The 25,773-nt window shown below is 39.6% G+C and overlaps 1 protein-coding gene and 1 long non-coding RNA gene across 3 annotated transcripts; one reads left to right on the top strand and one right to left on the bottom strand.

Annotated features, from left to right (window-relative positions):
• Positions 1–498: 498 nt before the first annotated feature.
• LOC116447883 lies at positions 499–8,648 on the bottom strand. Its single transcript, XR_004241720.1, has 2 exons — positions 7,927–8,648; positions 499–7,082 (listed from the first exon to the last, which is right to left on the bottom strand). It is a non-coding gene; the product is annotated as an uncharacterized LOC116447883 (long non-coding RNA).
• Positions 8,649–8,725: 77 nt separating this feature from the next.
• RNPC3 (RNA binding region (RNP1, RRM) containing 3) lies at positions 8,726–22,942 on the top strand. Of its 2 annotated transcripts, none has more exons than XM_032117597.1 (15): positions 8,726–9,023; positions 10,028–10,075; positions 11,189–11,307; positions 11,938–12,018; positions 12,768–12,879; positions 13,356–13,424; positions 14,049–14,197; positions 15,130–15,255; positions 16,019–16,155; positions 16,929–17,090; positions 17,265–17,359; positions 17,439–17,497; positions 18,066–18,198; positions 19,078–19,150; positions 22,716–22,942. In XM_032117597.1, the coding sequence occupies exons 1-14, from the start codon at positions 8,736–8,738 to the stop codon at positions 19,135–19,137; spliced, it is 1,638 nt and encodes a 545-aa protein (XP_031973488.1). In that variant the 5' UTR covers positions 8,726–8,735; the 3' UTR covers positions 19,138–19,150; positions 22,716–22,942. The 2 variants fall into 2 exon arrangements, with proteins under 2 accessions (XP_031973488.1, XP_031973487.1); XM_032117596.1 differs by having other exon boundaries at positions 21,788–22,942.
• Positions 22,943–25,773: the final 2,831 nt, after the last annotated feature.

The raw sequence follows: 25,773 nt of genomic DNA, 5'->3' as shown, positions 1-25,773 counted from the left end.
AGAGCAGACGAGAAGTTTCCTCTACTAACTAAAGCTTATGCAAAGTGTAAATAAGGATTTGCTACTTGGTTCCTTCCATCAGGGTGTACAAACCAGAAACATTACTAGGAGATTTCATGAAACCCATGCAGGCTTTGTGGTGTATTTTCCACACTGATGAACCAATTTACCAACAAAAGGGCTAGGTGTGGAAAAAAGAAAAATAAAACCCACAAAACCAACCAATCAATCAAAATAATAAAAACAACTCACAAAAACCAACACCAAAAAATGAGGCAAAAGGAAAAAAACCATTACACCAACAGGAAAAGAAACACTGCAAACCAAATCCCCCAACAGCACTTGACTATGGCCACACAGGGACGGGGGGCTGTGCCTCAGCACAGCTCTTGGAAGTAGCAACAAAGCAGCTTCCTCTTATTCCTCTTAGAGTGGCAAGCAGCAGCTCTCTCATGAAGGAAATAATTTATTCATTTTTGCATCTTTCTGGTGCAAGTGTTTTGCTGAACCTGAGACTGGGGTTTGTTTGGTTTTTTTTTTCCCACTAGGTGAAGCAATTGAGAGTGTCAGGTACTGGTTCAGTACAAATTCTTCTATGACAGGAATCAAACCACAGCAGTCAGTGTTTTTACATTTCCAAATCTTCCCTTTGCCATTCTGATTGTTAAAAGCTTTTTATGGCCTTCTGACTGCCATGTTCCCAAGGCTGTGTTCAACAGTGCCTTGTTTCCATTTGTTTCACCATTTCATTTCACTGCTATATCCCTATAGCAGATGCAAAGGCTACTTTAGTAATTAAAAAGGCAGTATTTCTTCCTCCTAAATTAAGGAAGTAAGAGTAGGAAATTCCAGTGATCCCCTAGACAGAGTATGCCATCTGCGCATTCTCCTTTGATGTACAGTAAATTTAAATTGCAGCTTTCCTGGTGGCTTTCTGATCTGAACTATATACTGAATGCTTAGACTTCAATCCAGCCAGTAATTAATGGGAAGCTTCCAGCTTGCTCCTGAAGGGCTCTGCTTGAGGCAGAGTGCTCAGCCCCAGGCCTGTGGAAGCTTTTGGCAAAGGGAGCAGTTTGTATGTAACACTCACTGCAGCTACTGGGATTCTGTGAAACTCCACGGAGCGGCCTTGCCTAAGGTAGCCTGGTCTGACAAGTATTTATAGGAAAAAAAGTTTTACTAAGATGATGATATTTCACTTACACACCTCTTTCTGATCATTCTGGAAGCACACAGATGAAGACAATGCCATGCTTCACCGTGTAGATTTTATTACAACTGCACTACAAAAATAACCGCTCTAAATGTACAAACAACTTTGTTAGCCCCACATTTTTTTTAGCTAGAAAAAGAATGTTTGTCTTGAGGGGTTAACTAATACTTAAATATCATAATATAAATATAAAAATAATTTGTTTTATAAAAGCTAGGGAAAAAATAAGTGGACTTATGAGAGCGTGCACTTGAAAGCCTTTCAAAGCAGACATGCTCTTATTCAGCAGAACCAGAATAATAACACGCTAGATAAAAACTCTAATTAGGGTACAACAAGCAGGTCCTAGGGGAAAATAAAGCCATTTATAGTTGTGTCTTAAATGAAGCAGAGCTGCAAAGTAAATTTTATAGACACTCTGCACTGGAAAGAATTTAGCCACTAGTATATACCCTTATGTTTTGCTGTTTGGCTTAAAATAGTGTCCTCTCATTCTCTTATCCTTCTCCTTTTAAATAAGACCTGACTCCAATCTCTAGGCTGGCCTTGGCACAATATATTAAGTGTAGATGTACACATCAGATATTAATGATTGTTTGAGCTCTTCTATTTAGTGGGTGAAGTCCACTTCATTCCCATATGAAATTGGTTATCCTTTTCTGTGATTTACACAAAGCCTTAGTGATAAGTGAGCTGCTGTAATTCAAGTCAATAAATCTCCAGAAGACTTGTTTAAAGTTATCAAAGAAAATTCTTTTTGCAGCAGAGAAGCTTCTTCCCACCTATGAAATTCTGCCAGAGGAGAAGTAGATGTAGATGTAGATGTAGAAGGAGACTAGCATTAAAAGATAGAGTTGAAACACAGAGAAAGAAGAAAAAAAAGCCACTCAAATAAAACAGGAGTCTGTTACAACATACAACTCCTCAGAGTTTGGGAAATATATAGCTTTATATAAATGGAAATTATGGTGATGAAGCCTCTTGTATCAACCTTAGTCCTTACAGTTGTGTACACATAGTTTTAAGAGCAGAATAAGTCCAGGTAGATATTCTTACTGCTGATCTTACCAATACGGAATAAATACGCAGTACCTGGATATCAGTGGGACTGTTGGTGAGACAAGGGTCCAAATTGCCTGGTCATGGGGTAGAAGAAGAAAAACAAGTGGCTTTGCTGTGAGTCTCTTAGAAGCCAAGGCTGGCCTCTGGTTACATCTGAAGAAAGCCAGAAGATCTTCTGTTGTGCTGCCCCATTAGAATATGTTACTGCAGGGACACTGCAGCTGTGTAGGCATGTGCCAGATATTTGGGGTCCCTAGCACTGGCATCCCAGTGGCACAGCATTTTCAACAACTTTTAAGGGCATTTTAAACTTCAGGTACTTGTTGCCTATATAAGTATACATTGTCTTTTATTGGAAGGCAGTATTAGGTGTTTTTGAAGGTGACAAGAAGCTTACACCTGGAACTAAAATGAGTATTATCCTATGTATTCAGCAAAACTATTGCAACCTGGTGATTTTATACAAGCCTGCCTCAAAGTAAATTAGTGAAAACATTTAAAATGAGAGTCAGCACAGTTATGTGGCAGGAGCTCAGTTTCAGTATAATTGTTAATGAGTTTGCAAAAATGAAGCTTACTTTTAAAATGAATGTGAATTATCCCTCACCTCAGAGCCTGCTGTGGATAGAACAATGTCCCAGTGAAGTTGGAATTGCAGTGCCATGTAGGCATTTCCTGATCAGACCCCAGTGTGAGTGGCAGATGCCATTTCAGTGAGGGAAAAACAGGCTTTATGTACTTCTTACCTCTCAGAGAGTGTAATTTCCTTGCTTACATATTGAAAATAAGATCCAGATCTCTGACTGGCAGAAGTGTGCTACATGAATGTCTGAAAGTGGGAAAGGCTGATGTTAAGCTAGTTCCAAAGTTCTCTTCTGCTGGAACTGACTGGCCCTGACCTAGCTTTCAAGCTGTTCTGAATTGTATAACCTGTTTTCATTCCTTCTCTGGTTTTGACATATGGGGATCACCTGAATGGAGCTGTACCTCTAGCATTTCTGTACAGAAGGTAGCAAGTTGAGTATGTTTCCTTTGTCTGCTGCAATCAATTTAGCCTCATAGTATGAACATTTCTGATAGGAAGATGGAAGAACTGCTGCAGAAACTAGAAAGTGTTTGTAGGACTTCATAGAAACGGCAAATGGTGAGAAACAATTAGCTCACATGAAAGAATGCTGTGGTCTTGAAACCACTTTGAGAAGATCATCAGTAAAAGGTGTCATGCGTGAAAGTCTTACAGAGCTCTTGGCTAAGACACCCAACAGTGTGGATCAAACCACTGCACTTCTAATATAAAAGTGGGAAATGACTTATGGAAACACGAACCAGAAATAATGCCTATGGAAATAAGTAAGATCACCTAATTTTTTAGCAATAATTTCTAAATAGAAATGTCCTCCTTAATTCCAGATGCTCTTACAGCATAGAAAAATAAATTCCAAAACTGAAACTAAACCCACCATTCTAACTGACTATGTAGGACACATAAACAGAAAGAAATATAAATATAAACCTGAATCAGGTATCTCAAATATCTTCTCAGTATACCTTCTCTTTTTTGCAAAAGTCTTTACTCAAAGCAGTCCACATCTGCATCTAGGGAGAACATATAAGAACAGCTTCAAAAATCACGTGAAATTCCCCATGTTGTCAGAAAGAGCTATTGCTAAGATGTCTGATCTATATGGATTTGTATAGAAACTAACCAACCTATATGTGCTTACAGCTCCAATGCATGTAAGAAAAAGAAAACACCAAGTTTTCATATATAAAAATGCTGCAGACTTCTAGAAAATAAACCAAAATGTTAACAGTACAGTATCATTTGCAGTTAAGAGTCACAGCATCATCTAGTGGTCAAATATGAAAAAGAGAACTCTTAGTGGATTATACATTGGCTTTGTATTTTATTCAGACAGAGAAATTAAAAGCATAAGGAAAATGGCTGCTTATGCTCAGGAAAGCACTCAGCTGATTTAAAGCCTTCTTTAAATATCAACTTTCTCTTCTAGCAAAAAATCATTTTGCGATCTCTGAGGTTGTATGTATGCTTAGGTAGTTGTGGTGGGTTGGCCTTGTCTGGGTGCCAGGTGCCCACCAAAGCTCCTCTCTCCCTGCCCTCCTCAGCTGGACGGGAAACAGGAAATGTAACAAAAGGCTCATGGGCTGAGATACGGATGGGGAGCAACTGTTTTGGGCAAAACTGGTGGAGTCCATCTTGGGGCCAGCTGGCACTGCCTCTTCTAGAAGGGGAAACTTCCAGCAGCTTCTCACAGAAGCCACCCCTATAACCCCCTTGTTACCAAAACCTTGCCACACAAAGTCTGTGCAATAGGACCTGACAAAATACAGCTCGCCCACGCCTGGAGTCTCTGTAACATGGACACCATTCCAGCAGTAACAGACAGTATCCTGCCAGCCTTACCGGTGTCTTTTGCTGCCTTGGTTCTAATGCTACTTTGTTACACCACACTATTGATATGAATATGAAGACAGTTACTGAACTGCCACCATGAAAATCAAATTTTACCCAGTAGTGTTGCTATTTGTGTCTTAAAACTGCTTTGGTGGTTTTCTTTTCTACCTTAGTAATCAAAACATTTTGGCCTGAGGCTTCCAAAACTCTTAACAAACAAACACCTTGCTAGGCTTGTGTAACTCACAAGCAATTAGGCAGGACAAATATCCTTTGGGAACTGAGTTTGAATAACATCTAATATTGCCTATGACTCAAATATTTTTGATCTACAGAGTTGTTATTGCAACAATGACCTGGTAATATTGGATGTTGGCCTGCAGGCCAGTAAGTACAGTATTGCCATTATTAATAAAGAGCCACAGGCTTTCAAAGCCTCCGGACTGAGCGATGTCAGATTTGTTTTGCTTGAACTCATCTAGGCTTGTCTGGAACTCTGTCTTAACTTGTTTAGATATAGCATCAATTTTTCTTATGAGCTGGCTATGCCAAATTTCATTTACTTTTTACCTCTGTGCTGAAAACCAGATTTGATCTAAGCTGTAGTAACAAGTAGTCATTCTGTGAAGAATGAAATATTTATCACTAATGCAGAAATACAGGCCTAGTATGACAGCAGAGACCCTGGAATCAATGATATATATGGAGCCACACCTGCATGCAAACATACAAGAGTAGTTTAGAAGCTTTGCAGAAACTGGAGTGCTACACAGCATTTGGAACCTGCATTTTGATTCTATTAAGGAAAAGTAAAAGCAGACTCCACTTGGAGAACCACTCAAACAGCCCTGGCTGTACAACCTGCAGTTCTGCAAGTCACTGTTTGTATAGTTACAGATCGGACTGTTGTTCTTACCAACTCAATAAATTTTAACTGGAATTTGAATTTTTGCCTTCATGAAGTTACACACACTTACACAAATATAGTCACTTTCAAAAAGGGGGGAAAAAAATCACTAGGAGGTTAATCAAGGTGTGGAAAAGCTTGTCTGTGCAAGTTATGGAATGTTCACCCTTAGGGCCTTTTGACACCAGGCTGGAGAAAGTCCTGAATGATGTGGTTGGATTTCAGTATTGACCATGCTTTGAGTAGGAGACGGCACTAGAGATTGCTGCAAAAGGATCTCCCTCCTTTCTGACCCGAATGAGTCTGTAGTTCTGACTCATACTGGTAGTACTAAACTGTTGCAGTGAGGGTGACTGCAGCCACTGTGACCCCAGAGGGAACAACAGAATCCAAAGCCTGGTGGTCGGGCACTGACGTTTAAGATAAACTCCGCAGTGAGGGCAAGTCCCCATAATCCTTTGTTTCCTTGATTTGCTTGTTACAAGTTGATTGGCTACTGTTCTCCCCTCCTGGTTTTATGTATAAGTGCATGAATATTTATCTCCTTAGCTGATGATGTATTGGTTCTGGAAAGTTCTGTGTTATTCGATGCCCCATTGGTTGTTCCCTGTTACCCCTCCTATGAGCACTCCTCATTGGTTAATTCCCTGTGGACTCCTCCCTCCTCACTCTTCCCTATTGGTTGTCGCCTTTATCCCCACGCCTATTCCTTTGAGTATAAAATCCCTGGACCCGCTTGTGTTTCTTGTTCTTTGTCCCTGGACTCTGCACTGTGCTGGAAGAAACTCAGACCTGTGGAATCCATATGGAGAACCCCCCTCTCTCTTTCACCTCTGCCGACATGCTTGCCATCTAACCTGGGGCTCGCTCCTTAGGGCTGAGGGGCACGTCCTTCCCTGCTGAAAGCCGCCCACCAGGGGCTGTCTGCAGTGACGCCTGCCAACCTCCAGGCTTGTCACAGACAGCGTCGCGCTAAACCGCTTGCATTCAATCTCTGTATAAGAAAAGAACTTATAAGACGAGGATTTCGACACAAAAACATGACGCATAGGTGTTGAGGAACTCTACTGTTCAAGACTCTACAAATTTAACATCTTGGAAAGTAGAAAAGATAACATATTGTTCATATATTTTGTATGTAGACATGATGGCGAGAGAAAGTGAACTTTTTTTACATTTGGTGTCTTAGAAAAAACACATGCACATTTTTTATCAGCTTGACTTGCTTGGTTACTATGTTAAACCTCTGCTCTAGAGATGTTCAGCTTCAGCAGTATGGTTTAACAGGGTGAAGAGACTTCAAAAGAGTTTTTCTCTTTTTTTGAGGGAGATTCTGTGGTAGGAGGAACAGATGGGATGAAGAGCCATGAGATACTAGTTACTTCACATGAAGCAGTTCTTGTCAATTGTTCAGTGTAATTAAAGAGTACATATTTTCTTCAGCCTTCTCTGACCAGAACTGGGAACAGTGTTTCTTAGTTCTGAGGAGAAAACATATAAGTTATATCATTATTTCACCATCTGGTGAATGATGTACAGATTAATAACTGGAATGTACTAGAGCACTAAGAGGGAAACAGAAAGGTTTGCTTTACCTACAAGTTTCACAGATCTGCTGCATAAAAAGTTCTCTGAAGCCATGACCCAGGAGTGAAGTGCAAGTCAGGCCAATTTAAACAGGATGCAGCAGCACAGCCACCACAGGCTTGCTTTTACAATTGTTATCTTCCCATCTGCTACAATTGCATGTTGACCAGCATATCCCAGAAAATCTTCTGGACTGTATACAAACCACAAGCCACACACAGAACTGGCTAGGCTGGCCAGTGTTACTTTTAAAGTTTCAACAGCCTGAGAAAAAAACCCAGTACTGCTGGTGTTATCAAGAGAGAAAATACACTGCTCTATTTGCACATTGTGTCAATTATTCCACCTTCCCCGTTCATAGGTATTTCCTAGCTTATACTTATGGCAGCAACAAAAATGCAGTAACAGACCCTGTAAGAAATTGCTCCTACATTTCTGGTTTTCTCATAGATCCCTTTAGAAGATCCTTTTTTACCCAGCTCCTTCTGAAACTCATTTGGATGAATTTGGATTGTCATCTGATCGACCTAATGAGACCACTATGACCGCCCACAGTGGCCAGACTGTCAGTGTTCAGTCACCAAATATGCATGGCCTAAGACCCTTGAGGTGCACTGTGCACACAGTGCCAGGTCTCTCATGACCCTTCAGGAAAATTGAAGGGGCCTTGAAAACTTTATGGACTGAAGGCCTTGATTTTTCTGTGGAGAGCTGTGAGAAACACCCAACCCTACTCACCAGGTACCAAGCATGTTTTCTCTGTGGTTGGCTCCAGCGCACCCCAGCCCAGTGCCAGATCCTGGGTGTCCCTGTGTGCTCCAGCGACTCAGAGCCAGGGCAAGTCCTGCAGGCTCTGCACTGCAGCATCAGGCGCTGTGGCTCTGTGGAACCCACAGCCAGTGGCAATAGTGACACAGGCAGGCGTGGCTTTTGCCAGCCAGCAAACAGCTAATTAGGTGTGGTAAGCGCTGAGATTTCATCAGCCGAGGTTGGGGATTTCACCCTCTTTTGAGATCACAGCCTATGTCCTTCAGAACAAGGCAGGCTTTGGAGCCGCCTGTGTGGCTGCAGTGGTAGGTGGCAGGAGTCTGTCCATCCTCACTGCTGACGCTGCATCATCCCGTTACAGGTTGTAATTACGGCTGTTTCCCCTGGCCAGGCACAGCTGCTGCCCCGAGGCGGCAGGTTAATGCCTGTGCCAGCCACGACACAGCGCCTTGCTATTCACGTGAGGGAGGGAGAAGTCTCTTCAGCTAAAGGCTGAGGAGAGGGCACTTTTGAAAGCAACACTTATTAGGACTTGGTCTGAAGACAAGCTCCTAAGCGTTAAAGGGGAAGGGGAGGGTCCCCTCTCCCTTGGGAGCATCATTGCGCGCTTCCCAAGGCGGACTCCGTGCAGAGGAGCCGCTCCCGCCGCAGCGCGCTTCCCGCCGTCTCCGCCGAGCGCCAGTCTCGCGAGACCTGAGGCAGCGGCTCTCGCCTCGGTTCTCGCGCGATTTGCGCCCTGGTGCTGGCGGCGCGCGGCGGTTCCCCTGCCCGGCCCGGCGATGGCGGCGCCGGGCTCTGAGGAGCTGCGGGCGGGCGGGACGGGGACCGCGGGCGGCCCGGGGCCGGGGCCGGGGCCGGGGCCGGGGCTGGGGCTGGGGCTGGGCCCGGGGCTGGGGCTGGGCCCGGGGCTGGGCGCCGTCCCGCCGCACCCCGGTGTCTCGCGGCGGCGCGGGCGCACGCTGCTGGTGCGGCACCTGCCCGCCGAGCTGACGGCGGCGGAGAAGGAGGATCTGCTGCAGCACTTCGGGGCCGTGTCTGTGCGCGTCCTGTCGGACCACGGGCGGCTGGTGAGCGCCGGGCCGGGGCGGGCCGCAGGCGGGGCTGAGCCTGGGTACTGGGCCGGCGCGGGGGTCCCGCTCCCGGGGAGCCCCGCGGGGCGGTCGGGACAGCGGCTGGCTCCGGGGTCCTGTCCCCGCCCGCCGCTTTGCCTCTTGCTGCCAGCAGTGAGGCTGTGGTAAAGCAGTGCCGAAGGGCCGCTTGTCACGTCTAGGGATGCAGTTTCACAGGCGTGTCTCTCGAAACTCTGTTTTGCTTTTTTCTTCCTCCAAATTACGGAAATATGGATGTATTTGTTTGGTGACAAGTACTGTTCATAAAGAGTCTTATATTCTGCAGAACTACAGATAGATGATGCCTGCATATTTTATCAGGGTCATGCTTTCTTTATAGGATATCAAATATACTGACTTTGTTACAGTGATTTTGGGTACGGAATCATGTAGTGGTAAGATGAAGTAATGAAGTTTGCTAAAACAATTTTAATTTTGAGGGGTGTATTCTGTGAGGATTTGATTTAATTTGGGAAGCTAATGTTCTTTTAAAACCTGAAAACTAGGGGAAGAAGTTAGAAACCGTTCGAACGCTCAGAGCACAATAGTTGCAACTTTTGTAGCAGGAATAGTATTACTTTTAGGAGTTACTTTGATGAAAATATTTTGTGAAGTGCTCAAATAAATTTTCTGGTTTGGAAGAGGATTAGACCTTTTTATCCTTATATACTTCCTTGCAGTTTAGGATGGTTTTTGCTCACTAGAAAAGAAACGCTTCTCCTGTAGTCCTCAGACTGCTGAGTTCCTGTCTTAAGTTTGACTGCAGGAGGTACTTTTCCTAAATTCATAAGAAAAATGTTTTCTAGTCCTTCATGTTTGCCCCAAATGGGAGTTAGAGGACTACCCTCTGGAAGCTTTCAAATATGTAAACTTGAACTAATAAAGTGCTTGTGGCTCAGTGTTTCACATGCAATCTCATACCCTTTTGATTCAAATATAACTTTTTTTTGTTTGTTTTCTAGAAACATACTGCTTTTGCTACCTTTCCCAGTGAAAATGCAGCTGCAAAGGTTTGTATTGAGTTTACTGAATGTTTTAGCAAAGTGCTTTTCTGAATTGCCAGTGCTCTGATATGTTCTACACATCATCTGGTACTTAGTGCTAAGAAAAAACAAAGCAGTACAATGTAGTACTAGAGTTCTGTTTCAGGATTTGCTTGCAGGACTTGATGAAATTTTTGAACACTTTTTGTAGAGTCCCAAGAAAGGTGGGTTGAAAGGGGTTTGTGGAAGTCATCTGATCCAACCTGTCACATAGAGCCTGGCTTACAGAAGCCAAGACTGATCAGAGCCCTGTTTAGGATGTGTGTGCATTTATATACAAACTATAAACCAAGTATAGTTTCCTGTCTCCTGCATAATTGTGTATTTGCCATAAAAGTCAGCCCTAGTGATACTGACAATTCACGTCTGCCATGAATGCCCAACTTTGATAAGAAAACTACCATATTTATAGGGGATATGGATGCCAAAAAGGTAATACTAATAGTGCTGTTTATATACTAGTCTGGTTAAAAAGCCTGGGTCCAGATCTTCCCCCTTATACCTTGGGTTGGTTTTTTTTTGCATTGCTTCTATTTTTTTTTTAGACCACACTTTATAGGACTACTCAAAAAGTTAACGACTGTGTGAGGTCAACAGGGGTGAATTAGTTGCTTATGTCAGTTGTTTGCAGCCTATTGGGTTCTGGACTTGAAGAAAGCTGGATCTTCCTAGGAATCTTGATTTTAAAATTCACAGCTGTTGCTGAGAGAGTTTACCATGTTCGTACTTCAGGAACAAAAGACTGGTTACTTGAAATCCCAGGGCTTTACTAGGCTGTGTGAAAAGTCTTGATTGTTAAGGCTGCTGCTGTGTTCAGGTGACAGAACTCTGTAGTGGTTCTGGCTGTGCAGCCTTGTCCCTTTCCTTCCTGCCAGCAGGAAATGCTGCGAAAAGTGGGGCTGTGAAGACACAAACCATGCAGAACTCTCGTGTCCACAGTAGCACAGACTTAGCTTAAAGCAGCTGGGACTGCATCCTATGGCCAGTTTACCAATCAAAGGAAAAACAGTTATGCTTTGAAATAAATCTCATGTTTGTCCTCTTCCCTTTCTTTCTTTCCTTCTCTGTAATTACTTGAAGGCTTTATCAAGACTGCATCAGCTGAAACTTTTAGGTCACACGTTGGTAGTTGAGTTTGCAAAGGAGCAGGAGAGTGCACAGGTACTTAGCCAGCCTTCTGTCTCTGACAAGTGCAAAAGGTATGTGAAGAATAATTTCCTTGTTAATGTTTGTGGTCAAGGAAAGGAGGTTCTGGATTCGTGGTACTTTGGTGGTACTTCTAACTCAAAGGATAAATTGTAACCACTGGGGAGTCTTAACAAACAGGTTCAGATCTATAGGCAAGTGACTGCATTCCTCCTCGTAGAACTGTGTCATTACCTGTGGAATGTGTAAATAACTGATAAAAGCTATGTAATAGTGTGTAACTAAAAGTATTGTAGTAGAGGTTTCAAGTTATTTATTCCACTTTCTAAATAGGAACAAATCAATAATTTAATACCTTTGAGTTTCTGGTCTCTGAACAGAGTGCATGACCAGTAATTTCAGTTCTTTTACTGTGAGTGGATTTAAGTCAGGAGTGTTTGAATATAGGAAGACTTACTTAAATCTACATGAGTATTTATTTGAGAAGACTGTCACTATTGTAATTATCCACATGTGTTAACTATGAAGAATTGATAACAGCTGTAGTAGTACAATTGGTAAAAGATGTTAAAAATACCTGTGCTAACTTATTTTTTATATTTATTGAGGATGCATATTTTATATATTACATAAGGCATACTTAAATTTTGCTCTGTTTTAATTAAGACTAAATTAATTTTCAGTTCAGAAGAGCCAGTGAAAGAAGAAGAGAAGATAGAACCGAACTGTGTTAAAATAGAGAATGGAATTGCACCAAACCATGGGTTAGTGTGGGGTTTTTTTTATTTGTCTTAATTATTTTATTCTGTTACTGATTATTTTGAAATGTGTTATGTACTGTGGAACAACAGTTTAGTTTCCTCGTATGTTCCACAGGCAAAGCTGTGGGAGGTGTCATAAAGATGAAGTTTCAGTTCCTCAAGTTTAGAATCCTCACAGTTGGGTAGTGACTGGTGCTCTGAGCTATGAAGTTGTGGATTGCAGACAAGCCTTCTAGCACATAGCTTTGAGCTATGAAGTTGTGGATTGCAGAAAAGCCTTCTAGCACTGGGCATTGCTTTCTCGGGCATCAGAGGGCTGAGGTTGTCCCGGTGTTAACAGCAGAATTCCATTCACTTGTCTTTGCGGACGTTTCTTCCTTTTCCCTCCCCCCCATTTTCATTTTTGCATACAGGAAGAAGTAAATTTTTGGAACATTTTGAGCATTGAGTTTATGATATTTGTACAGCCTGCTATGCTGTGCTTTTGGTTTTGGACATGTTGATTGTTTCTGTTTGCTTTAGGCTTCTGCATGGGTTGATAATTTCTTTATGCCCAAGCGCAGTAAATCTGTCATGCATTGGGGACTACTCCTTGATGTTAAAGTGGCCCAAAACTATTCTAGGGGAAATAATAATATTTCAGTGTTACTTCAGATGTAATTAATAGTTAAGCCTCTAGTAATCATTAATTGTTACCAGTAATTAAGTGGCAGTAATGTTAAGGTGTCTTGTTTTTAATCTTTTTTCCTCAGCCTCACCTTTCCCATCAATTCTTGCCTCAAATATTTGTATCCACCACCTTCAAGTGCAATTCTAGCAAATATAGCAAATGCCTTGGCAAGTGTGCCCAAATTTTATGTCCAGGTAAGTAAAAAACAGAAAAAAAATAGTATAAAATTAAAACCATCTATTTTTCCCCTCTTTTAATTATCCACAAAAGTAATTCTGTTGTCATAGTAAATATTAAATTGGTTTTTTTTTGTGATAGTGTTAACCAGTCTTAGTTTTTTGCTATGTTGAGGTAATGAGATTTTATTAACCAGAGGTAGCTTACTTAATTGACACTGAAGACTTGTCTGGATGTGCTCTTCCTCATTAGATGTGATTTGAGCACCTGGAATTTCATTCTGAGGAGATGCTGTACTTATTTTATTAGCCTTGTTAGGGTGTTGCTTATATTGACCATTAGTGTTGGATCTCAAGTAGAGGTTTCACATTGTTCATGAGCATTAAAACTGCTGATTTACACCTCCTGAGAGTGATTCGCTATTTTTACTTTGCAAGGAACTGATATCACTTACTTATTTAAAGGAAACCTTACTTATTTTGAATAATTTCAGGTACTTCATCTAATGAATAAAATGAATCTTCCTCCACCTTTTGGACCAATTACTGCTCGCCCTCCCGTGGTAACTTTTTAAATATATGTTTTCAGTACTGTAGAATTGATTCACAATTTAAAATGTTAGCAGCATGGTAGGAGATCTAAGTTCTAAAAGCTGGAGGAGTCTCTAGAGGATTGCAAATCCTGCTGCATTTCACTGGGTATGATGTGCATGTTCGTCTTCTGAAGAAATTCTTTTGACTGGACTTAGAACAAAGAAATACACATCTATGGGAGCAGCACTGGAACGTTTCAAAATGTTGGTTCACTATTGAAACTGAGATGGCTTTGGAGCTTAAACCTCCACCCATTTGTTTTGACCTTATTCTTCTTGGGAAAGTCTTTGAAACTGAGTGCAAAGTGAAAATCCAGGATCATGGTTGCTGTATGTTTTTTATCACCTCAACTTCAAAGAAGGAAAACATTCACTGTTATGCGTCAGAAAGCAGCTAACTTTCTTTTGCTTGTGGAAAGTTTTTCTTTAGTAATGTAGTTTACCAAAAAGGCATCTAGATCCCTATAAGCATGCTTTGAGAAAATACTTCTTGTCAAATTATCATTTATTGCTTTGACTGTTTTTATTAAGTAAACAAGATACATTTTTTTTTCTTTAAAAAGTTTAATTTTTTAAACTTTCTCCCATAATTAGTATGAAGAGTATTTACCAGTGCCTGTGCCACCCCCCCCAATCCCACCTCTGCCTCCTGAAGAGCCTCCTTTGCCTGAAGAGGAAGAAGAGCAACTGTCTAGTGGGGATGAATCAGAATATGAAAGTGATAATGATGAGGAAAAGGAGAGGTATGCATTTTACAGTTGTTTGCAAGCTTTTGGGCTTGCTTAAAGTGGTAGTTTTACTTTTCTATCTTCTAGTTCAGCAAATGTAAATGTTTGCAGAATATAGCTGTAATATCTAGTAGAGAGAGCATGTAGAAATCTTTCCAGATGCTTAGAGAAACGCCAGAGTACAGAAGGACAATGCTGGTTTAAATGCAGTAAGAAAAGGAAAGTGGCCTATTGGTGTGCAAATTGTCATTTGTTCACATGTCCAAAAAAAACCCAACTAAACAAAAGCTCAGCTTGAAGAGTGCAGATGTAAGGAAGCAGAAATGAGTTCATTTTCTGAAGTCTTCTTTGCTCCCCATCTTTACTAAATTGACTACTCAGCCTGAATCATATGTGCACACCAACTTCCAAAATGTTCTTTGTGCCTCAGCGGGTATTGCTGGGGGTGATGATATTTGTGCTGAGGATTCTCTTTCCATTTCGCAACTGAATTACATCATAGCTGTATTTTTGTTTTTCAGTTTTTAAACTAACACTAAATTAAAACGCAGCTTTTTTCTTTGCTGTCTAAACTGAGAGGTAAATCAGGAAGTCCCTATGCCTTATTTGGAAAAATACATCATTTGGAAAAAGCTACCCCTGTTGAGTGTTATAAAAATCAGGTTCAGCTTGGGGCATCACAGCTTCTCTCACAGCTTCAGTGTCCCAGTAAGGAGCATGCTTGGGGAAGGAAGGGCATCACTAACCTGTTACGATTTTGGTCAGTCCTTAAGTGCTCTGTGTGTATTGATTTGCTGTGTGTTACAGTGTCAGTTTTAAGGTAGCTAGTTCTGTAATTATATTCTGAAGAGTTCTATGTCAAGGGCTTTAAGGAAAGGGGAGGGTTTTCAAAACGAGTATTTTCAAATAAACCGTAAACAACTTTGTTTTGTTTTTGTGTAAAATAGAATGACCAAGTTGATGGAATTAGCAACCCTTCAGCCTAAAAGACCAATAAACACAAAGAAACGTGGCGTTAGAAAAAAGCAAAGAATTAAAGACATGTTGAATGTTCCTGTGTGCACTTCCCACAGGTTTGTGGTTTTTTGCACTTATCCTATTGGTTTTATTGCTCTAAAAGTCAAAATTTTCCTCTAATTTGAACTGAAGTCTGCTCAACAACCTTAAAGTGTGCCTGATTCAAGCTCTGTTTCTCTTCCTGTCAAACTAATAGAAATTCCTTTCCATAAAAAGATAGCTAGTTTGACATCACAACTCTGACAGAAGAAATTTAGATTTAGTGTTTGGGCTGCTTCTTAAAACAAAAAGTTAAAAGTATGATACTGGAAGAATAGAAACTGACTTAGTTTAAAATAAGTTTGGGTTTTGAAACTGCAGTTGTATGCCCCAGTAGACAGCAGTGCAGTATTTCTATGTTGTGATGAATGATTGTGAATGTGTTTTTACTAACAGCTGCCTGCTTCCTCCAAGTGATTTGCTATGTATTTTTTAATATATAGTAGTTAAATATATATAATAAATATTATATAATACACTAGGTGAGAGCAGCAGCAAGGCCAGTTATTTTTCATGCTTAAGTTACTGATGAAGTTTTTAATAAATGCCTGTGTGTTTTGTACTGTGGTATGTGATTCTTGGTTTTGCTCCCATGCCAGACATACCTACTGTATTTGCAGTGTTCTAATCACCTGGAACTCTATTGGGTGAAATGTATGAAATGGAGAACATGTGTTTGTGGTAAACAACAGCATAAAATTTAACTGGAAGAAATCTTGTATTTGACCATGCATTCATTAGTGTCTGAATCTTTAATTAATGTATTGTTGTTTTAAACAGTAACTTGCACCCTGTACTGTCACCTTCAGATGTCTTTGAGCAGCCACAGCATGTAGGTCATAAAAAAATAGAGTTTCATATTAGTACTGAGATCCCAGCTGTTCTTCAGATAAACTCAGAAAAAGAAGAAAAAAATGGTAAGAGAGTTTGTACTTCAAATGTATTTAATGTTAAAATCACGTGGCTTCAGTGTGTAGAAGGGTGCTGAAATTTATGCCAGGAAATTCTTTTCTATTATATTGGAGCTTTCAACACCAAGTTGCATCATGTTTGCATTTGCTGTTTTTCCCATGTTACAAGCTTTGGAAAGGATCCAGAGGATTTTAAAGGTCTCTCTCCTATGTGCTCTATAGTTTTATGGTGAATTGCACTGTCTTCTGTATGTTAGGATGGAAATGTTACAAATGCATTCTCAGTATTTTATAGTGTAAATGAATCTATCAGGCTAATTTCAGGTTTTCCTTTTCCACCTCTTAGAGAGCAGCATCCAAGTGATTGCCAGCCCTTTCTCTGTGGTGCACTGATTATCTGCCATAAAAATGCTAGGCAATGATAACAATGAGGTGTGATGGCTTTTTAGAGGGTTATGGTCAATATGTGATTCTTGGTACTTTACAGTAACATCCAGTTTCTTTAAAGGAAAATAGTGCAATGGATACAGGCTTAAACAGCAAGGCAAGTTTTATGCTAACTAATGTGTGCCATGGCTACATGGGGTTGTAGAGGACTCTACAGAGCAGGTGGTTTTGTCAAACTAAGGATTAAGACTCTCTTTTAGAGATGTATTCAAATTGCCTTACAAAGTCTGCTCTATTAAAATGTTGCTGGAAAGAGTATGGTGTTCTTGCTGGCTCTTGATCTTGTTGTGAATAAATGTACCAACCATTTACGTAATTTGTTGAAATTTCAGACCTTTATGCAAGCACAGAAGAAATCAATAATACAGGCTTTGGAAGGATTTTCCCAGCTCCAAGCTCAAATGATAAAATGGAAACTGAAGAGGAGGATGATGAAATACCATCAGAATTTATTTCTAGAAAGGATCTAGAAAAAAACAGACTTTCTAGAGAAGGTATAACTATGAGAATAGATTATCTAGTAATAGCTTTTTGATTTGTTGCAACAAACAGCTTAAATGTTTCTTTTCTTAATTGATCGTATATTAAATTATTTTTTACTTAGGTATATGTGAGCAAATATGCAAAGTAAATGACCTAAAGTATGGTTTATTTTTTTTGTCTTCAAGAAATGGAAAAATTTTCTGTTTTCAAAAACTATGAGCCAGGTGATCCAAATTGCAGGATATATGTGAAGAATCTAGCTAAACAAGTTCAAGAAAAGGTAGGTAAACAAGGAAATTAAATATCTATCAAAAGGGCTTTTTCTTAGCATTTCTCTTCACCCTACACTTTAATTTCAGGATCTCAAGTTCATTTTTGGAAGATATGTTGACTTCCAGTCGGAGGTGGAACGCAATATGTGAGTTCATTTGGTACTTGGTTGAAATTAAGCCTTTTAAATTAATTTCTATGGCACTGCTGAAAACTGTGATTTTAAAAATAGTCATATTTACATTTTTTGTGTTTCTGCATTAAAAAAATAGTGTTAGACCTGAAAATCTTCATTTATAACAAGTAAAGAAATAGAATTATTTTATGAACAGTGACTGAAGATCCTATTATTTTTATTATTATATATTTATATTATTATATATTTTTATTATATTTTTATCATATTTTCATTCTCAGGTTTGCTTTTCTTGGCTGTGTGACACAGAATGAACTGTGTAGGTGATTGTGTGTATCTGATCATTTTGCATATGTCCTATTTGGTAGTACTGCACATCAATTTGCCCTTCTGCAGTCTATTACCTTTTAGTAAATGGTTTCCCCAGGCAAAATGGTCTCCAAGGACGTCATTCCTCCTTGTAGGCTTTGCTTCTGTTTCTGCTTTTTCTCCAACTTGAAGCATGAGAATACATTTGTACTGTGAAATCTGCAAGGTTTGTTAAAAATGAGTAATTGCCACTTCTCCATTGTGCCCCTAGGTTTGATATCCGTTTGATGAAAGAAGGCCGTATGAAGGGACAAGCTTTCATTGGACTTCCCAATGAAAAAGCAGCTGCTAAAGCACTAAAAGAAGCAAATGGCTATGTCTTATTTGAAAAACCCATGGTGGTTGTATCCTTTTCTTCAAGCATTTACCTTATATTCTTTGTACTTGCTGCCAATCTCTAGTTTTGCTGTCATAGTGCTCTGCAAAGTAGAAAATGCCTTAAGAGAACCAGTCAGCATAACACAGTGTAGTATTGTTAATTTTATGGTAGCTGAAAATAACATAACGGTACCTCTCCTAAAACAGGACAGTAAAAGTGCTTTATTTTAAAACAAATTTCTCTGGTCTTACCTCTTTGATCCTGCAAAGACAATACAAAAGATAATTTAGCTTGTATGATCACTATATTTAAACTAAATACAAGGTTTTAGACTTGGCTAGGTCTGTGTTTACAGAATCAAGAACATAAGAAATGCTCCTATTAGAGTAAATGGTCTCTAGACTGGTTTTTCAGCTGGAACTGTCACTTTTTGATTGCATAGCACTGTTTTTTTGTGTGAGAGTCCTTTCTTATTTTTCACTTAAATATTTCACAGTTTATTTACACTCACATTAAGCCCAGCATCTGCTGCTTTTACTGTTTTTCCTCCCAAATACTGAGACATCAAAGTTATGAATTAACGTGCTGGGTTGGACATTTGTAAATATCAAGCATTTATCCTACTGTAGTTACTCCATTTGCATCTAACCCATTCCCAGTTAGTCCTCCTTATTTACTTATTATTGCAAGCTCCTGGACAGGCTCTCTAATAACTTCTGTAGTGTGTATCAGTGAGGTCCTGATCTTGACTGATAGACACTATTGTTACAACAATACTTCATACTGTAGTAGAATTGATTGAGGTAAAGGTCACTTTCTAGATGTCTTTGCAGAAGTAATCTTTTTTTTCTTTCTTGGTTAACTTCTACTTACCAGACACTTGTAGTCCTCAACAGAATCTCAGCAATTTGCTCGTTCAGCTAGACCAAAACAGGATGCCAACGAAGGGAAGAGAAAAAAGTAAAACGCTGCACAAGGTACGGACTCTCTGCCTGAAAGTAAAAATAAAGAATTGGGCTGGGGTTTTTTTGTTAGTGTTTGTTTGTTTTTATTTACTGTCTCTTTAATGGCTTCTTTAGGAGTACTGATGATGGAGAGGAAATGTTCCATACAAATTTCTTTTCTTAAATGTGTGCTTATATCAGAAAAACAGAGTGCAAAGTGTATAGTCAGTTTAAGTTTAAAACTTTGGTTTTTTCTGTGTTAAAAAACTCAGAGACTCATATTTTTGTAATCCTGGTATTGTAGGGTATTTGTCAGGTTCTCTAATCCTTATTCTGGGAAGCTAAAGAGAGTAATTCTGTAGAATTGGACCACTTACCTTTTAGTAAACTTCCAGGGTTTTGGTATTGAAAAGTGTTGCCTCTGAACTCCTTCCCTTCCATTCCTGACATTGTAAAGTGATCCTGAAGAACTGGTTCCAGCAATAAACTTCTGCTAGCTGTAAAGGATCTTTGCTAACTTTGGAAAATGAGTTCTTAGTGCTGTTGCAGCATCCTTTAAACTTGCCTGAAGTAGTGAAGGGTATTTTGTTAGAAAGTGCTGCTTGATGTTGCGTTGATCAAGGCTTCCTTTGTTGTGGAATGTATAGGTCCTGATTTTTGGCATTATTTAAACATGAGAGGAAAGTAGCTTCTAGCAGAAAGTTAATTGTTATTTAACGTTATTTCTTACCGTGTAGCTTTACCTCACTGGTACCTTCTCTGAGTATTTCATTTATATGAGAGTAACTGAAGCAAAACCAGCTCTAATTGAACTGAGTGGTTTCATGGCCTGAAAACATTTGCATAGTGTACTCTCAAATGACCATATGAAGTAACTGGTACAAGAATAAAAAGCATTATTTCTCAATCTGCACCCTCTGATACATGAACTAGCTCAAATTTATATGGCACTGAACTTAATTTCTGGTTACAGTTGGAGATCACTGGTTATGCCTCTGCTTAAAACAAAATTAACTGAAATCTTAGGCTGAGTGCTTATGAATCCTTCTGCTTAATCCATGGTGTGTTTTTAATCTGGAGCTTGATCCTTGCTACTCTGAAGAAAATGTGAATTTGAAATAAAGGATGTGAACAGATGTTTTTGATTTTTACTAATTGGCTGTAAAGCCCACAGTGTGGTTATTGTGATGGTAGTATTTCTGTTTTTAACAGCTAGTTTAACTGCAGGTTCTTCATTCTGTCCATTGTCTAAGGATTTCTTAAATCAGATTGCATTTAAACTTGTTTCCCTCATAGCTGAGATGCTATTTGGTCTTAGTTACTATTTTGTGTTAATGATTGTGGTTTGCAAAATCTGTATTTTGTCAAATTAAAGATCACTTTTTTATAGGCATTCTTCCATACTGGTCATTGAAAAGAGAGAAATAAGTATTCTATTAGGATCAAGTATTATGAGAATATTTCAGTCTTGTTTCTCACTCTTTTCTTGTTAGAAAAGACCTTCTATTTATGTTATCTAGTGTCTAATAAGATTACTAAGGTTTTATTAATTTAAAAAAAATTGAAGCATTTTAGCTAGTGGAGAGCCTGATAGATGAAGCCTGATCACTTTTATTCTTTCTAGGAATTCCATGTCTTTTCAATTAATTTTGTACATTTATTCTGAATGCATTAAAAATGCCAAATACTTGAATTACATAAAGAAAATAACAAGGTGCTTATTTGTTACTATGTTGATGGTCAACTCAGAAGCTTTTTCCAGAGTGAGCAAAGCCATATTTCTATGGGCACCTGGAAGTCTTACATGAGTTACCATCTTACAAGTGTCACTGGTGTTCTGTCCATGGGCAGAACTTCTCCCTTACCGTGACTGTTTATATGTTGCAATCATACAGTGTGCCATGGAGTTACACAGATTTCTAGGGATCGATGAGGTTTAATTAAAAATACTTGTTTCATTTCCCAACTAATGGTTAAGCTGAACTCTATTGCGACATGACTGTTTTTCTGTTCCTGCTGGAATATTCTGATGGATGCTGATTTATGATACAAAATTGCATTATAAAAACTTGAGTCTAGGGTTGATTGATTGTTTTTTTTTTTAATTTCTTTTTTTTTTTTTGTTTTTATTTCTCTACAAAGATTTTATCCTTTTTTTTTTTTTTTTGAGAAAATAATACATATGGTTTATAAAAATACTGTTTAACTCCTTGCTGGCTGAAATGTCTTTTTCTTGATGGACTGGCAAACAAGTTCACTTAGAGTGACTTTTTCCTGTAGCTAAAATACAACTTTTTGGGGAGAAAAGTTATGTGGAAGAAACTGATGTTGAGAGGTCTCTGGCTTCCTCATAGGGAAGAAGTGGTTTAAAAGCTGGCATTAAAAGGAAACATGATTGGGTTTTGGACCTGATGGAAATAAAATGAATCTGAAAAATGGCTTGAAGGAGAGGGAAAAATCTGCTGGTGTCCTAATAGTTCAAGTTATCAAAAAACACATTTACTTTTGAATATGAAGTTGATGGACTCATTAGCCTTCTTTAATCTCATAAGGGTTAGAACTGTTTTTTATCGAGGAGGCATATTTGGTTTTGCTAGGTAGCATAAACTTATGTATGTGCAATACTGAGAATCAAGTAAAATTAAACCACATTCTGCTGTTCTTCTTTAGAAACATTCCTGCGTAAATACTGCAGTAATACTGTCATGCAGAGTGTATCCTTTCTTGTTGTATCCTTTTTTGTGCAATGTTTCCTGTAGCACTCAACTGCATCTTAAGTTTTCATGTAGAGTAGGTGTGGGGAGGAGTTAACGTGTTTTACCTTGAGCTAATCTAGTAATTTTAAAAAGCAAACTTTTTCAGGGGGTAAAAAGAAACCAATGAGTTGTCTGTGTTGTGTGAATAGACACAATGAAGATTCCTAGTCTCAAAAGGTGGCCTTCGCCTTCTTCCTCAGAGGTCATATACTGTACTAATTTGTGGTCCCATTCCTTAGTGGAACAGTTCTAGCTCATACCAGCTGATCTGTGTGAAGCTGTGCTGAGCTCACACTGACCAAGTTACCTTGTTTTTCTTTAAATACATATTAATATAATAACATGTTGGCTAAAATATGTTGCAGAGCAGTCTTAATATTAAGGGTTGACCAGTATTTTAGATCATTTGATGATTACTGTTGTCCTGGTTTATGAGAAACAATCTGAAGTTGATCTAGTTTATACATTCCTTACTTCATCTTTTTTGAGTAAAGAAGGAAATTAACAATATCTTGCAATTAAGTATTTGGAGCTGGACTAATAATCAACTATTAATCACTGCTACCTTTTTGTTGGTTGGTTGGGTTTTGTTAGATTGCTCTCTGCACTGAGGTAGTGTTGTTGCTAGTGACTTACATGTTTCTTGTGGGTTTCATACTACATTACTGTTTAACTTTCTATAATATAAAATTAATACAGCCTGCACCTTTTAAGATGTATTTCTACAGACATTAAGCACCTTTTAAAATACTAAGCATCTTTCAATTTAGTTGTCAAAAGCCAGTATAACACTGCTGTTTTCTAGTAGTTCTTACTTTTAACATGCCTTTGTGATGTTCCAGGTCCCTTTTGTGTTCCATCTCTTTCAAGTATTCACAAGCTGGGGAAGAAGCAGTGTAATCATCAGGACTCTTGAACTGTGCGTAGTAGCATTTCTAAAGTATGTAAGGCAGAGAATAAATTTTCTCGTCTTGAAGATTACATATATCTCTAAGTATCACAAGACTTGCATCATAAATGTATGTTTAGATTGCTTGTGAAGTCTAATAAATTATTCCCTTCCTCTTCATTTTGCTGTCTTCTCTTCATTTTGACTTTTATTTTTGGGGTTTTGAGTGGGATGGACCTTCTTGTCTTGGAGACCAAGCAGGAGGACTGGTGCACTGGCCTGAATTTGTACTGTGAAACTGGGCACTGTTTTTCCTCGGTAATTAACTTGTATTATTTATCTGCAACTTGGAAACTGTTACTAGTGAGACTGAAGTCATTAAAACCCGAGTAGCAGTTAAAACTGTATAGTATAGATGTGGTTCTTGCCCTGTTGAAGGGTGATAGTAACAGTGGTCACATAGTAGGATTTGCTACATATTGGGCTGGTTAGTGGAAAACCATGTGGGAAACATTACAATGACAGTTAATTAACAAGAGATTCCAGTCCAGTGGACTTAAAGTAAAAGTTATTCCATAAATCACTAAATCATAGTTGATGGTGTGGGAGCTGGCTGCTGTAAAAGATTTGTTTTGTCATTCCAGCTGCCAACAGTCTAAATCACTAATATTGACGGCTGAACCAAAGTAAGTGTATCTTTGCTGGTTTTTTTCCCAATATGAACTGGCTTAGCAGGTTACTTTAAAATGCTTTTACTGGAATTATTCTTAGCTTATTTGCTGTATTCCCATGGGGACTGTGTAATTGTTCATTCGATCCTAGAGGGCTTTTTCAACTTAAATGCTTCTATGGTTCTACAGTGATATGTCCTAACACCCGTGTCGAGCTACGCGTACAGAACGAAAGGCCCACAAGTGAATTTTCAAAGCGCCGAAGTAGGATGACAGCAAGGTGGTGCTGTGCTCAAGGACAAGAATACTTTTTTAAAAAGTGCGGGAAGTGTATGTTCAGAGAACTTTCCATTCTCAAATCTCGAGAACAAATGTATTCCAGAACGAAATCTTCTATTGAATCAAGGTAATCGTGTGTAATGTGAAACTTGGAGCGCAGCGGCGGTGGCCGCGTCCCGCGCTGTCCCTGCGGCGGGGCGGGGCCGGCTCGCTGTGCCCCGCGCGGCGGCGCGGCCCCGGCGGAAAGGGCGGTGCGCGGCGGGGCGGCCCCAGCACGTACGTACCGCGCTCCGCGGGCCCTGCCGGGGGCTCGGCAGGAGCGGCCCAAGCGGGCTGGCTTCGCCTGCACGAACCGTGGGGCTGCTGAGCGGGGTTCTGTGGGAGCCGCTACAAGGGACAGGGCCACTGCTATGCTTCCCTGTGACAGCCTTTAGTAGCTGCAGCTTCAGCAGCTGCGTCAGACGTCCCGCAAATTTATAAACTGTTGCAGGTGTGTTGGAGATGGCGGCTGGGCTTCACAGCTCAGGCTGTAACCCAGCAGAAGACAAGGTGACCCGAGTCCCGTGTTGGCCAAGACATCAGTAGGGCACTGCAGAGAGACTTTGCTCCCAAGTTCTCTTCATTGCAATCAATGTTGCTTTCTTCCACGTGGCCTCTTACAATTTTTCCAAATTTCCAAAGCATTCTGAAGCTCGAGCCTTCAGAATGCAGCGAGGATTTCAACATCCCTATTCTCTTATTATTGCTTGTATTGAAGGCAGAACAGGCATAAACCCATTTCAGGGAAACGAAAATCTACATTGAGTCTTCTCTTTAAGCACTAGGCCTTGGAGCTCTAGTTAGGTCAAGGTATTATTCTTACTGCTTTGTGTAATTTAGTGCTTTGTGTATTTACTGCTGGAAGTGAAACTTGCCAATCTGATAGATGGCTTTGCTCATCAGAGAAGATCGATTTTTTTTTTTTTTTTTTTTTTTTTTTTAGGTCATTTTCTCTTAATGTATGTTCTTCCTATCAGGGCAAAAAAGCATTCCCTCATGAAAATGGAAGCACGCAGAGCAACTGCTTGTGGGTGAAATTTATCTGTATACTTTACTGAAGATCTACAAGTAAATAATTGTATTAAAGTTATTTTGTTCACAAGCAGAAAAGCAAGCTAAGTATACCATATGCTTACTTCTAAGTAACTGCCTGCTTGTGAAGAACAGTGATAGCTGATAGCAATGGGTGGCAGGTTCTACACTTTACAAACTGGTATATTTTGTGCCTAAATTTGCTCCAAAGAGTGCAGTTCCACTGCCTGAGAGATATGGATCATCCTTTCCTTGAAGCAAAAATGAGGGCTGTTTTGTAGAAGTCATGTTGGATTTTATATAAACTTATGTCTGGGTAGCTGTATCATAGCAGGTTGGAGTTTTTGGCAGTGCATTCCCGAGTGTGTATGAAATTAGGAAAAGCACTGGTTTCCTTCATGTTGCAAACCTGAAGGCCCTTGTGTTCATACTTAAACCTTCACTGAAGTGTTTGGTTTCCCCTATGACAGGAGTCTCTCTTTGCTCTCTGTTGTTTCTGTAAGATAGCTTTTTATAAAGAATAGATACTTAGAGGAAAGTAACAAGATTCTGTATTCTGTTATTTAAGGGAAGCATTACTTTAGCTTATTGTTTGCAGAAGTTCTTCTTGGAGGACTTATTTTTACGTCAGACTCTCTAAATCAACTTCTAAATGTGAAGAGGGCAAAATAAGTCTCTCAATAGAGTAAGGTAAACCTTGGTAGTTGTTTAGTTTCTGGTTTGTTATACGTGGTTATACCTCTCTGGGTAAGGAAAAAGAGAGGCAATTTTAATACAAGGATTGTCATCTGTGTTTGTCCACAAGTAAATACAAATAGGATATGCGTTGGGAAATACAGCTCTTAGCCTAGCTCATCAGAAGGGAATGCAGCTGGTTTCAATCCTCTGGAAAGCTCCTTTTGCAGAACTCTGTACTTGGGCACTGAGAAGGAGATTTCTTGGTTATGGAGCTTCACAGCACTTTTAATGTCTGCATGCCATTGCTTATGT

Source organism: Corvus moneduloides, chromosome 9, assembly GCF_009650955.1.
Source record: "Corvus moneduloides isolate bCorMon1 chromosome 9, bCorMon1.pri, whole genome shotgun sequence".
Lineage (NCBI taxonomy): Eukaryota > Metazoa > Chordata > Aves > Passeriformes > Corvidae > Corvus > Corvus moneduloides.
This window is presented reverse-complemented; position numbering and strand designations above follow the sequence as displayed.

Excerpts from the sequence above, each read along its gene's own strand:
- RNPC3 (XM_032117597.1), top strand. The coding sequence starts at position 8,736 with ATGGCGGCGCCGGGCTCTGAGGAGCTGCGGGCGGGCGGGACGGGGACC. Across the intron at positions 10,076-11,188 it reads GTGAAAATGCAGCTGCAAAG|GCTTTATCAAGACTGCATCA; the intron begins GTTTGTATTGAG and ends AATTACTTGAAG. Across the intron at positions 17,091-17,264 it reads AAACAGACTTTCTAGAGAAG|AAATGGAAAAATTTTCTGTT; the intron begins GTATAACTATGA and ends TTTGTCTTCAAG.